Genomic DNA, 15,060 nt, shown 5'->3' on the forward strand with positions numbered 1-15,060 from the left:
AAAAGAAAGAAGGAAAAATTAGGCCGGCACTACACAGTTAGATGGCTGAAAGACAGATTTTAATTAGCCCATGAGGATAGATAGATAGATAGATAGATAGATAGATAGATAGATAGATAGATAGATAGATAGATAGATAGATAGATAGATAGATAGATAGATAGATAGATAGATAGATAGATAGATAGATAGATAGATAGATAGATAGATAGATGTGAATCTTACCAGAGTTACAAACTTAAGCTTCTTGGAGGAGGCAATGAGTGAATATCCGCAGATCAGTACAATGTACACCATCCACAGGTATGGGGAAATCATGTCACCTCACAGCCGTCTTCGCACCATTAATACCTAAGTCTTTTCCTCTCTGCTACTCTGCTACTTTATCACTCTGCTCCAGGGGAGCGGGAACCACAAAGGTGGAAAACAAGACAGGATGCTGCTGACTCCACATAACATACCATGAAGCCTGTTTTTAGTCCTGAGCTTTCCCATAATTATGGTGATTATTCCTCTCCATGAGACGCTTCCACACACGTAAACAGATCAAACAATGAATTTGTAACTTTGGAGCGCCGCACGCTGTCAATTTCCACTTTATTTCTACAGTTTGTAGATGACATTTGGTAATATCCCGTCCATATTTTCTGCTGCTGTAATAGTGGTGAAGATACAATGTGGATTTTCTGTCTGGATTCCAGCATATCCGCCCTGTGTAAACATACCCTTTCTAACCACTTGGGAGTATAGGATACATTTTGAGGATCTGTTTTGAGGATATTTACAACCTTCTTAGACGAGCACTTCTCATGTAAAGGAATGAGCCAAGATTATTATTTATTATGCAGAACGCGCACCATGTAATAATCATTGTAAGGCAGCGGTGTTCACACCGTGCAGTACCTGAGGCAGTGACCCAAGCAAGTCCAACATAAACAACTTTTATTTCAGCAACTCACAGGTTAACAGAAAGTCCTCCGGTTCGCAGCCAGGTTAACAGAAGTCCATACACAATGGTTGCTGGGGGCAATGGCCTGAACACTGAACAACACTAATCCTTAGTGCAGGGTTTTTAAAGGACCTGTGGCAAGAGCCACTGGAAAACCCGGGTTGGAGGGAGGAGGCCGCCCCACTGCCTCCTGTGACCTCCTCCAAGAAATGAAGGCCCTGCCGGGTTTTACTTAATCTGCCTTAGCCAGGTAGTCTGACCAGGTCATTGCTCACCTTCATTCCTGCATTGCAGCCGCAGGTGAGTTTGTGACTGCAATGCACTCCAATGGTTTTAATAGGACTCTGTACACATTCTGGGGGATATATAACGTCCCTCGTATACGATCCCAGTCACTGCTTTACATATCCCCACCCCCCTCTGTTCAATCTTGTGGGGTTGAACATTTGACACCATACAGGGTGCCCGGGACAGGGCACCCGCGTTTGCCTGCGACTTCCCAGGGCGATGTTCTACAGAGAAACTGAAATTTTGCAGTGACAGGAACCACCTGGTGACTCGCACATTCCTCTCCTTGGCATTCCTCATCCATACCAAGGGTGAGTGGTCCGTCACCAAGCAGAACTGACGCCCGAGTAAATAATAACATAGCAATTCCAAGGTCCACTTAATAGCCAAACACTCCTTCTCTACCACGCTATAGTTTTTCTCTGCCGGGACAAGTTTTCTACTCAAGTAGGTGACCGGGTGCTCTTCACCATTTACTTTTTGTGACAATACCGCCCCTAGGCCTACCTCCGAGGCATCTGTCTGTACAATGAAGGTTTCCTTGAAGTTGGGGCTGATGAGGACCGGCTGTCCACACAGGGCCAACTTCATGGACTGAAAGGCTTCTTCTGCCTGAGGGTTCCACTGAACTATTACCGTTTTTTTTCCTTTCAAGAAATCGGTCAGGGCCGCCGTTCTCACAGCAAAATTAGGTATAAACCGGCGGTAATACCCAAGGATGGCAAGGAACGACCTGACCTGCTTTGCACTTGATGGTTTAGGCCAGTTTTTTATGGCCTCAACTTTATTGATTTGGGGCTTGATAACTCCTCGGCTAATCACATACCCCTAATAGCGTGCTCCTCTAGCCCTATCTCACATTTTTTGGGGTTTGCCATTAACTCCGCGGCTCTGAGAGAATCCAGCACCGCTTGTACCTGAGATAGATGCATATGCCAGTCGGTGCTAAAGATGATAATGTCCTCTAGATACGCGGACGCGTACTCCTGATGGGGCTTGAGCACTATGTCTATCAACCTCTGGAATGTAGACGGGGCCCCATGTAACCCAAAAGGTAAGACCACATAGTGATATAGACCCTCCGGAGTTATGAAGGCGGTCTTTTCCTTCGCCGATTTCGTGAGAGGTAACTGCCAGTAACCCTTGGTGAGATCGAGCGTGGTAAAGTACTGGGCCTGCCCCCTTGTGTCGTACCACGAATGGCGGCAGGCCACGCGACTGCTATTGAGCCGGGGGGCCCCATAGCAGTCGCCTGCACCGTGTACCTGCATCGGGGTTCCCGCCACCCTTGCATCGGGCCCCCCCTGCTCTTGCCCCCCTGATCCGCCGGCGCTGCAGGCTGCAACTAGATTGCTGGCAATTCCTCAGACATGCGGCTGTGTATTGTAGTAATGACACGCAGGGACGACACTGCACCTTTAATTGTGCTTGTGTGTCGCCCCTGCCGCATCATTACTAGCAGACACAGCCACACACAGCGCCGCACAGTTCCCTTGTCATCTTGGACATAAAAGGGGTCTCTTGATCCGTCAGGATCTCCTTAGGTAGTCCAAGGCGACAGAACATGGCAAACAGCTCCCGTGCAATCAGTTTCGCCGAGGTGTGGCGTAGAGGTATAGCCTCCGTGTACCGGGTGGCATAGTCGACGACCACCAGTATATGTTGGTGGCCACGAGCGGATTTTATAATGGGCCCTACCAAGTCCATTGCAATCCGTTCAAAAGGTACCTCTATCATTGGCAGGGGTACCAATGGGCTACGGAAACTTGTGGTGGGTGTGGTCAACTGACATTCGGGGTAGGATTCACAGTACTTTTGGACCTCCGCATAAATCCCCGGCCAAAAGAACCGCTGCTAGATACGTTCTTGAGTCTTTTTGACCCCTAAGTGTCCACCAAGCAGGTGTGTGTGTGCCCACTCCAGAATCGCCCGATGGTACGACTGAGGTACCACTAACTGTTCCACGACCTCGTCTCTGATTTTGTCCCCACTATAGAGCAACTCACCGTTGACTACCATGCGTGGAAATACAGTATCTGTACCGGGCTGTTGATCTACGCCATTTACCTCTAGCACCCTTTCCCGCGCCTGAGTCAAAGTGGGGTCCTGTAGCTGAACTGTCCCAAACGTGCCCTCGGGGATCAATGAGGTCTCCTCGACCTCTCCTGCCAGCACTTCTAGGGGAGACCTATCGGGGTCACACTCTGTCCCTAGGTTGGACACCCCTACGGCAGGTACTCCTGACTCGGGTTCGTCAGGTACAGCGCCTGTAACTAATTTTACCGGGGGAGAGTGGATTTTGTTTTTCCACAGAGTCCAGAACAGGGACAAGTCTCTTCCCAACACAGACCCATAGGGAAGAGTTTTTACCACCCCCACCACATGTTTTATGTCTCCACATGGCGTGGACAAAACTACTTCTGCAGTTGGGTACTCTCGGAGGTCCCCATGGATACACACAACCCCAACTGTCCGTCCACTGGGGTTGTCTCCTGCCACCAGCGACCCATGTACCAAAGTCACTAGGCTCCTCGAGTCTAGGAGGGCCTCCGTGGGGTATCCATTAACCAGTACCTGACACAGTTGAGGTTCACTGTCCGAGGGGTCGGCACTTGCAGTGCAGACTGTCTGGGCGTACATTGAGACCCGGCGGTTATAGCTGCAGTCCATGGGTTCCGTAGTCAGGGGGCAGTTAGCAACCACATGTCCCGGCCCCTGACACCGTCAGCACCTCATGGTGGAGGTACTGTTAGGTATTATGACCGTTTGGGAGGGTACCGGTCTCCTGCCATTCTCACTCCGGGGTACCCCTTCAGCACGGTTACGGTGCTGACTGTCCTCAGCAGAAGGACGCAACCCCTTTCCGTGTTCCTGGGTTGGCAGGGATCGGCATGACAGCCGCGAGGGGGCAGAGTCTCGGATAAAGTCCTGAGTGGCCGAGTAGCGCTCGATCAAGCTAACCACCTGGTCGAGGGTGCCGTGGTCCCCTTGCCCCACCCAACGCTGGATAGCGGCTGGCAGAGTCCTCACCAGCCGGTCGAACCCCACCCTCTCCACCATCTGGGCTGGAGTCAAAGACTTAGGCTGGAGCCACCTCTTTAACAGCTGCAAAAGGTCATAAACCTGAGACCGGGTGAATCGGGTCTACATAGGCCCATGAAAGTATGCGCTGAGCCCTCGCGTATGTATTGACCCCCAGTCGGGCAAGGATCTCACCTTTGAGCATCTGGTAGTCCTGGGCGTCCTCCTGACTGAGGTCGAAGTAGGCCTTTTGGGCATCGCCGACCAGAAACGGAGCCACCACTTCTGCCCACTGTCCGGCTGGTAGGTTTTCCCACTCCGCTGTGCGCTCATAAATGGTCAGGAAGGCTTCCAGGTCGTCCTCTGGTCCCATCTTCCTCAATGCTGAGCGAACCTTGTCCCGGGCCTCTCGACGTTCCGGGGCTGGTGCCGTCGGCTTCTCCTGCAGGGTTGTGAGTTCCTGCACAATCAGCTTATTGGTGTGCTGCTGCTGCTTGAACTGCTCCTGCTGCTGCCGCTGCGTGAGGACCAATTGCCTTAACAGCTCCTCCATTTTGTCCACGGGGTTAGGCTGAAAGTTGGCCGGCCAGATTGTGGTCATGCAGCTGCCGGTGGGGTATGCCTCAGTCACTATGCCCGCATTCTCCACCAAGCTGTAAGGCGGCGGTGTTCACACTGAGCAGTAACTGAGGCAGTGACCCAAGCAAGTCCTACATAAACAGCTTTTATTTCAGCAACTCACAGGTTAACAGAAAGTCCTCCAGTTCGCAGCCGGGTTAACAGAAGTCTATACACAATGGTTGCCGGGTGCAACGGCTGCGCCGGACCGCTCAGAGCCTGACGGGTGCAGAGCCTTCGCAGGCGTGGGTTCAACTATACACAGTCCTGCCGAGTTTTCCTGCTATCCTCCTAGCAGGTCCCAACACTGAACAACACTAATCCTTAGTGCAGGGTTTTTAAAGGACCTGTGGCAAAAGCCACTGGAAAACCCGGGTTGGAGGGAGGAGGCCGCCCCACTGCCTCCTGTGACGTCCTCCAAGAAATGAAGGCCCTGCCGGGTTTTACTTAATCTGCCTTAGCCAGGTAGTCTGACCAGGTCATTGCTCACCTTTATTCCTGCACTGCAGCCGCAGCTGTGTCTGACTGCAATGCACTCCAATGGTTTTAATAGGTCTCTGTACACATTCTGGGGGATATATAACGTCCCTCGTATACGATCCCAGGCACTGCCTCACACCATATAGAAACCCTATACTTATGACACGTAATATCAGCAGACTGCGGATTTTGCTGATCGTCAGCGATCCATTTAAAAAGTATTTTGTATACTTTGGTGTAAGTGTACGCAGGTTTTCTGTAATAACTTCTAAGGGCCTGTGCACACGTTGCAGTTTTCTTGCCAAGAGATGCAGAAATGGTGAAGAAACTTCCGCAGCAAATACTTAACATGTGCACATACCCTTAAAGTTCATAGGTGATGTCTGTAGCAGTGGCATAGCGTGGGTTACTAGCACCTGAGCAAGTATTTTACGTTCCCTAACTCGTGAGCCGATAGCGCTCCTGGAGTTCCTTCCACCGGTTCAGTATTGAATACCTTACCCCCCAAGCATACATATTGTACATCGCAATTTTTAGAAAAATACTGATGTCATTATAGTTTAAGCTTTGTCTTATATCTACGATTAAGAGTCAGCCAGGCTGGAAACCCCATCAGTTCTTTTTTTTTTTAAATAAAATTAAAAAATTTGGTTTGTGTCACCATACCTTGAGATCCATAACTTTTTTGTTATTTTTTCATCAATTTATTTTTTATTTCTAGGCTAAGCTGTAGTGATGAAAAGAGGTTTTTCAATCCTGAAAACCAAATTAAAAGCAAAAATTCTTGATTGTGATTTCATTAAAATAGTAAAATGGGCATTAAAAAAAAAATCTGATGCGTTTCCAGTCTGGCTGACTCTCAATCGTACATGTAAGGTAAAAGTCAGCCAGATTCAAAACGCGTCAGTATTTTTTTTATGCCCATGCTACTATTTTAATGAAGTCTCAATAAGGAACTTTTGCTTTTAATTCACTTTGCTGGATTGAAAAACCTCTTTTCATCACTTAAAAAAAAACCTACAAAAAAAAAAAGCTTAGTTGATGAAAAACAAAAAGTTATGGGTCTCAGAGTATGGTGACACAAACCACATTTTTAAATTTTCTAAAACAAAAACAAAAAACTGACGCGTTTCAAGTCTGGCTGACTCTTAATCGTAGATATAAGTTAAAAATCAGCCAGATTCGAAACGCGTCAGATTTTTTATGGCCCATGGTACTATTTTAATGAAGTCTCAATAAGGAATTTTTGCTTTTATTTTGCTTTGCTGTATTGAAAAAACTATTTTCATCCCTTTCAATCAAAATTTAAAAATAAAAAAAAACTTGGTCGATGAAAAAATATAAAAATACATTATGGGTCTCAGAATATTGTGACACAAAACAAATTTTTAAATTTTATTTGAAAAATAACTGACGCATTTCGAGTCTGGCTGATTCTTAATAGTAGATATAAGACAAAAGTCAGCCAGATTCGAAACTCGTCAGTATAGATATCTCAAAACACGTCAGATATTTTTTTATGCCCATGCTACTATTTTAATGAAGTCTCAATAAGGAACTTTTGCTTTTAATTCGCTTTGCCGGACTGAAAAACCTCTTCATTACTTTAAATAAAAACTGCAAAAAAAAAAAAGAAAACTCAGTCGATGAAAAAATAAAAAAAAGTCATGGGTCTCAAGAGTATGGTGACACAAACCAAATTTAAATTTTTTTTTTTTTAATGTCTGACGTGTTTTTAGTCTGGCTGACTCTCAATCCAGGATTGAAATGCGTCAGTTATTTTAATTTATTTTTTTTAAAGTAGTAAAACATAGGAAGGATAAATGTGATCACTATAATTGTATCTTCAGAGTAAAGTTATCGTGTCATTTTGACATACCCCAAAAAAACAATGGTGGGACTGTGATTTTTTTTTTCAGCTCTACACTCTATATGAGCAGGGTGATTAGCTTTGTCCTGCCACTGACATTACATCATGAGCGTCAGTAAATAAGTGACGGTAGAATAAAAGGATTGACAGAACAGAGAATGTGGAAAGTGATGGCCAAGTTGCACAAAGCCTGTGACGAGCGCTGATCCAGGGCCAAGGCGGATATTTTCACTGCAGTGAACAGGAAATTCCTGAGTATACACAGAAGATAACACTGGTGGTAATATCTTAGGAGGAAGCCAGCACATACACAAAGTATGACTGCTGGCATAACACTACATGACTCAATCTCCCCGGTCTGTTCGGCATTATCCATCATCCTCGGTTGTAGGATGAGATTTTTTTTTATAAGTCTAGGAAACGTGTCACAGCCATCCTGCTCAATGACTGAATGGCACATTCGGACTGGATTCATGCGGCCCAAATTACAGCAGCACAATTGCAGCCAGGTGTAGTCCAGAGACTATAGCCAGAGCTGAAACTAGTCCCTGGCCGGCTCTTCCCAGCGCTGCACCAGTTGTTGAATGGTCTCACATATGTGTGTACATAGGGAACAGTCAATCACCTGGAGCGGCGCTGGGAAGAGCCGTCCAGGGTGCGGTGTCAGATTAGTCTCATCTCTGACTATGATTTCTGGCCGGATCTACAAAGTACCGTATTTTTCCGACTATAAGATGCACATTTTTCCTCCAAAATTTTGGAGGAAATTGGGGGGTGGTTCTTATAGTCCGAATGTGCTGTGTGTATGAGTATATATATATATATATATATATATACTGTGGTTGGTGGGGGGCGTGGGGACAGTGGCAGCGGGGGATGAGCGGGGCGCAGGAGGCAGCATCCGCCTGCTGCAGCCTATATTGTGCCTGCTGCTAAAGAAAATGAATATTCACTGCTCCCCACGCTCATGGGAGTGGAGAGGGGTGAATATGCATGCTCTTTAATAGAGGGGACACGCGATCGCCCGGCAGCAGCAGGAGCCGCACTGCGGCTACACTGTGTACCGGATATTAAGGAGAATGAAGTCACTGCTCCTCACGCACACAGTCCCGGCGTGGGGAGCAGTGACTATTCCCGCAGCTGATCTCACTGTGTGAGGGCACATGGCAGTGACGTCATGCGCAGCTCACATGATAAGATCAGTGCTGGCAGCAGAGCAGGATGCAGCGCTGGAGGAGAGAGAAGGAAGGTGAGTAGAAGTGTTTATTTTTTTTTGTGTGCAGCCTGATGGGGAAGGGCTGCCACATACATACCAGGAAGAGGGATGAGGGGGGACATGCATACCAGGAAGAGGCATGAGGGGTGCCATGCATACCAGGATGGAGGGGTGCCATGCATACCAGGATGGAGGGGTGCCATGCATACCAGGATGGAGGGGTGCCATGCATACCAGGATGGAGGGGTGCCATGCATACCAGGATGGAGATCAGGGGTGCCATGCATACCAGGATGGGGAACAGGGATGCCATGCATACCAGGATGGAGATCAGGGGTTCCATGCATACTAGGATGGAGATCAGGGGTGCCATGCATACTAGGATGGAGGGGGCCATGCATACCAGGATGGAGGGATGCCATGCATACCAGGATAGGAATGAGGGGTGCCATGCATATCAGGATAAGGATGATGGGTGCCATGCATACCAGGATGGAGATCAGGGGTGCCATGTATACCAGAATGGGGATCAGTGGTGCCATGCATACCAGGATGCAGAGGTGCCATGCATAACAGGATGAGGGTGCCTTGGATACCAGGATGGGGATCAGGGGTGCCACACATACCAGGATAGAGGAATGGCATGCATACCAGGATGGAGGGTGCTATGCATACCAGGATGGAGATCAGGGGTGCCATGCATATCCAGGATGGAGATCAGGGGTGCCATGCATACCAGGATGGAGGGGTGCTATGCATACCAGGATGAGGAATGCCATGCATACCAGAATGAGGGGTGCCATGCATTCCAGGATGAGGGGTGCCATGCATTCCAGGATGAGGGGTGCCATGCATACCAGGATGAGGGGTGCCATGCATACCAGGATGAGGGGTGCCATGCATACCAGGATGAGGGGTGCCTTGCATACCAGGATGGAGATCAGGGGTGCCATGCATACCAGGATGGGGATCAGGGATGCCATGCATACCAGGATGGAGGGGTGCCATGCATACCAGGATGGAGGGGTGCCATGCACACCAGGATGGGGATGAGGGGTGCCATGCATACCAGGATGGGGATAAGGGGTGCCATGCATACCAGGATAGGAATGAGGGGTGCCATGCATACCAGGATAAGGATGATGGGTGCCATGTATACCAGGATGGAGGGGTGCCATGCATACCAGGATGAGGGGTGCCATGCATACCAGGATGGAGATCAGGGGTGCCATGCATACCAGGATGGGGATCAGGGATGCCATGCATACTAGGATGGAGGGATGCCATGCATACTAGGATGAAGGTGTGCCATGCATACCAGGATAGGGATGAGGGGTGCCATGCATACCAGGATAAGGGATGGGGTGCCATGCATACCAGGATTGGAATGAGGGGTGCCATGCATACCAGGATTGGGAATGAGGGGTGCCATGCATACCAGGATTGGGGATGAGGGATGCCATGCATACCAGGATGGGGGATTGGGGTGCCATGCATACCAGGATGGGGATGGGGGCCACGTATAATAGGAAGGGGGGGCATATATACTAGGATACTATAGGATACTAACAGAATTCGGGGACATTACCCCTATAAACAGTGTCAGAAGCAGACCCCCTCCCCCTTAACAGGGCATCGTGACCACATTTTTCGCTTAAATGTTTTTTTTTCTTTTTTCCTCCTCTAAAACCTAGGTGCACCTTATAGTCCGAAAAATACAGTATATTTTCTCTGAAACGTTTATCAATCATGCAGCTAGGCTGCGATCCAAGCTGCCCGAGATTTAATTTTATAGACCACTGTTCGTAGCTTAGGATACTGGCCACCTCTATCAGAGGTGGCAGGTTTTTAGGCAAGGAGCAAGCTGTCTGAAGCTGGACGTTTCGCTGGAGAGAGGCAAAGCTGCCTCTATTAGCATCATGGTTGCCACCATGCCGCTGGTGCGAACTGTCAATCATCAAGATAACACCGCCTTCTGGCAAGTAGGAAGCTGGGAGACAGGGGAACGGTGCACTGCTTCAGATAGAATATAAGACAATCCCTGTAATGATTTTAGAAATGTCCCTTAGTACAAAATCAATAATTCCAAATCTCAAATTTTAGATACTGGAATCAATTTAAATACAGACAGCCTGATACATTTTTGCAGGAGTTCTGGAATAAAGGTCAATTAAATCTCTTTAAGAAAATTAGCGCAACTGCAAAGCTGCACAAAAATCTTGTTGCTATTGCTGTTTTTACAGATTCAATAGAAAGCATAGAAATACAGGCAGATACTTATCCATCATGCATTACCATCAGGGAGGCAACTGGACAATGATCCCAAACATCCAGCCAATGTCATTAATAAATATCTTCAGTGAAAAGAAGAACAGGGATTCCTGGAAATGATGATCTGGCCCACACAGAGCCCTGATCTCAGCATCATCCAGTCTGTCTAGGACTACATGAAGAGACAGAAGGATTTGCACAATTGACATCTACAGAAGATCTGTGGTTAGTTCTCCAAGATGTTTGGAACAACCTCCCTTCTAAGTCCTTTCAAAAACTGTGTGTAAGTGACATACTGATGTGATTTAGATTTCTTTTTTGTTCATTCACTTTGCATTTTATTAATTGATAAAAATAAATCATTAACACTTCTACTTTTAAATTATTCATTTTTTTCTCGTATGAGAAAATCAGACAAGTTATTTTGATCAGACTTTGATTAGAGTCTGGAACGAGTGTTATCCGATTTTCTCGTATGTGGAAATTTTTTTTAAAAAATTCTCTACCTTTTCCCTTCTGACAGTTCGAGACCGCACTAGGATGACATCTCAGTCCGAGGAAAAATCGGACATGTGAATTGTCCCATAGAATATCACGGGTACAGGTGCTATCCGTGAAAAACACGGATAGCAATCGAACACAAAAAAATCAGACGTTTGAATGAGCCCTCACTTTGCAGCATTTTTTCCACACCTGCCTAAAACTTATATACGTATATAAGTAGATAAAATGTAAATTTTAATAACAAATATTTCAAACATACCTGTCATTTTAGGTCACTTTTCTTCATCGGCTGTCACATCTGTGCACATGAGAAATTACAATGTTTCTGGCCATTATATGACTTGTATCCAGCATTGTCTCCAGTTTCCCCTCTGCAGGCCTCATGACTAGTGTTGAGCATTCCGATACTGTAATATCGGGTATCGGCCGATATTCGCGGTATCGGAATTCCGATACTTAATTCCGATACTTTTACAATATCGGATACCGGAATCGGAAGTTCCCATAATGCCTGCGCTCTGCAGTGTCTGTGAAGGATGACAAGTTGGATGGCAGCGCGATCCAGCCTGTCATCAGAATGCCATCCCAGCGGGGGAGAATTCTCCTGATTGTTTAAAAGCCGGCGGGCGGTATAAAGCCGCCGGCTTTTAAACAATCACACAGCCCCATACTGCTTCCCCGCAGCCTCCCACCCCGATCCTCCGCTCCCCTCGCCACCTCCCATCCCGATCGTAAGTTAGGACCGGGCGGGGAGCGCAGCTCCAAGGAGCGGGGAGTGAAGGACCCGGGCGGGGAAGCCGGCAGTGAAAAGACTTCACCGCCGGCTTTCCCGTTCTATGCTGCGCTTTCCCGCCGGTTATTTCAAATGAACAGCTGAGGTATCAGCTGATGCCGATCAGCTGTTCATTTGAAGTCGCCGCGTTGCCCTCAGAGGGTTCATGTGAGTTCATGCTTGACTGCATGAACTCACATGAACTTTCCCACGGCCGCACAGGTCAGCCTCACCTCCCAGACGATCAGACCGGTCATGATTAGTGTGTGTGCGGGGTGTGTGCGCGATGTTTGTGCGGGTGTGCGCGGTGTCTGTGCGGTGTGTGTGCGGGTGTGTGCGTGCAGGCAGACATAGGCCGATGTGACACTACTACTCCCATCGGCCTATGTCTGTCCCCCGTCCACTCCTGCCAGCAGGATCAGCTCGATGGGAGCAGTAGTTCCCATCAGACTGATCCTGCTATTTAAATTGCCCTACTGTGTCCCCAATAAATGTTAAATACATGTCATTGGTGGCCAGTGGTTACCTAAAAGAAATTAGTTCATACATTACCTGTCCCCGCCGATCGCCACCTAAAATAAAGTAAAAAATAAAAAACGACACCTATACTCACCTAGACACCTAATTCCCCGAAGCCATCGATCTCCTGTAATAAAATATAAAATAATAAACCACAACCTTATCCTTACCCCTCCGTAGCAGTCCACGAGTGTCCCACGAAGATCTCCAGTTCAGAGCAGCCACATAGAATGTGACCGCTCTGAACCGCTGCCGCCGCTAGAATGACGGGGCCGTAAGGGTTCACCGGAGTTCAGGCAGCGCTGCTCCGGTTAGCTCCTTTACGGCCCTGCTGTATCGTGAGAAATTCCCACGGTACAGCAGTGCCGTAAAGGAGGTCTCCGGAGCTGCGCTGCCTGAATGCACTCCGGTGACCTCAGTCAGTGGCTCCCGCTGCCGGGAGCGGACGTGTTCCCGGCAGCGTGAGCTTACAGCAGCCATGCACAGCTGTCACCATCTCCAGATGTGACAGCTGTGCATGGGAGATCAGCGCAGGAACGTGGACAGGTAACTATTATTTTTAGTAAACTAAGAATTAAATAAAATTGTGTGTTTTATTTCAAATAAATTATTTTTTTCTGGGTGTAGTGTGTTTTTTCTTTTTAACACTTTGTAGGTTAGTAATGGGGGTGTCTTATAGACGCCCATCATTACTAACCTGGGCTTCATGGCAGCTGGCGCTGACATGAACCCCACCACTATTACCCCCTGACACCGCACCAGGGCAGCGTGGAAGAGCGAGGCTAAGTGCCAGAGTTGGCGCATCCTATGGATGCGCCATTTCTGGGGCGGCTGACGACTGGTGTTTCTAGCCTGGGAGGGGGCCAATATTCATGGCACCCTTCCTGGGCTATTAATATCAGCCCCCAGCTGTCTGCCTAGCCTTTGCTAGCTATTAAAATAGGGGGGACCCCACGTCATTTTTTTGGGGGGGGTCCCCCATTTTAATAGCTAGTAAAGGCTAGGTATTCAGCTGGGGGCTGATATTAGTAGCCTGGGAAGCTCCGTGGGTTTTACCCCCTTCCCAGGCTTCAAACATCTGCCCCAGCCGTCTGCTTAACCTCTGCTAGAGACTAAAATTATGGGGGATCCCACGCCATTTTTTTTTTAAATAAATCCATTATTTTAACACTAAATGACATTTGAGGAGTTAATAAAGATGCAGTCCCTAAATTATTATTTATTTTTTAATTAATTTTTCCCAAAACTTTTGACGTGGGCTTCGCCATATTTTTGTATGCCAGCCAGGTACAGCATCCAGCTTCTATGAACGCGCCATTTTCCGGGGCGGCTGCGGACTGCAATTTTCAGCGGGGGGCAGAAAGCTTGGGCCTCCCTGCGCTGCAGATTCCATCCCCCAGCTGCCTAGTTGTACCTGGCTGGACACAAAAATAGGGAGAAGCTCCACGTTTTTTTTTTTTTAATTATTTCATGAAATTCATGGAATAATTAAGAAAAAAAGGGCTTCCCTATATTGTTGTGTCCAACCAGGTACAAATAGGCAGCTGGTGGTTGGGGGCAGCCCGTTCCTGCCTGCTGTACCTGGCTGGACCCAAATATAGTGCAAAGCCCCACGTCAATTTTTTTTTAATTATTTCAGGAAATTCATGAAATAATTAAAAAAAAATTATGTGGGGCTTCGCCCTATATTTGTGTCCAGTCAGGTACAGCAGGCAGGAACGGGCTGCCCCCAACCACCAGCTGCCTATTTGTACCTAGCCGGACACAACAATATAGGGAAGCCCTTTTTTTCTTAATTATTCCATGAATTTCATGAAATAATTAAAAAAAAAAAATACGTGGGACTTCGCCCTATTTTTGTGTCCAGCCAGGTACAACAAGGCAGCTGGGGGCTGGAATCCGCAGCGCAGGGAGGCCCAAGCTTTCTGGGCCCCACCCGCTGCAAATTGCAGTCCGCAGCCGCCCCGGAAAATGGCGCGTTCATAGAAGCGCCATCTTCTGGCGCTGTACCCAACTCATCCAGGGCCCTGGTGCGGTGGCTCACTGGGTAATAAAGGGGTTAAGGCCAGCTTGGCATTATCAGCTGGCCCTAAGCCCGAAATTCATGGGGTCACGCCAATATTAGACATGACCACCATGAATTTCTAGTAAAGTATTTAAAAAAAACACAAACACCCAGAAAAAAAGTCCTTTAATTGAAATAAAGACACAATTCTTTATTGTTCTAAATTAAACCATACTTACCGTCACGCCCATTCCAGCTGAAGCCAACGATCTCCTGCAATAAAAGTAAAATAATAAAGCAACCTCATCCTTACCTTTCCATGGCTCCCACGACAGCTTCAGCTCTGCTACATCGAGATGACAGGCTGGACCGCAGCAGAACGCTGCCATCCAGCCTGTCATCCCGCAGACACTGAGAAGCGCAGGCATGCTTGCGCTCCTCAGTGTCTGGCTGTGACGGCATAAAGATGAGCCGAGGTCATGTTCAATGAACTCAGCTCACCTCATGCACGTCACTGACAGCGTGGGAAAATTCTCCTGCACTCAGC

The 15,060-nt window shown here is 47.7% G+C and overlaps 1 protein-coding gene across 7 annotated transcripts in view; it reads right to left on the reverse strand.

Moving 5' to 3' along the window:
- LOC141172335 (testicular acid phosphatase homolog) overlaps positions 1-15,060 on the reverse strand; it is a 125,380-nt gene that overhangs the window by 92,273 nt on the left and 18,047 nt on the right. Inside the window, exon 1 of one of the 7 annotated variants that reach the window (XM_073656433.1) lies at positions 462-685. The exons of 5 other annotated variants lie outside the window; for them this stretch is intronic. In XM_073656433.1, the coding sequence (XP_073512534.1) occupies positions 462-464 (3 nt within the window). In that variant the 5' untranslated portion in view covers positions 465-685. Of the gene's footprint in view, positions 1-225; positions 435-461; positions 686-15,060 lie in introns of those variants that run through there. One more of the 7 variants, XM_073656429.1, reaches the window with a different exon arrangement.

The sequence above is a fragment of the Phyllobates terribilis genome, unplaced genomic scaffold (assembly GCF_046119375.1).
Source record: "Phyllobates terribilis strain yellow unplaced genomic scaffold, ASM4611937v1 Scaffold_12__6_contigs__length_324123572, whole genome shotgun sequence".
In the NCBI taxonomy this organism is placed as follows: Eukaryota; Metazoa; Chordata; class Amphibia; order Anura; family Dendrobatidae; genus Phyllobates; species Phyllobates terribilis.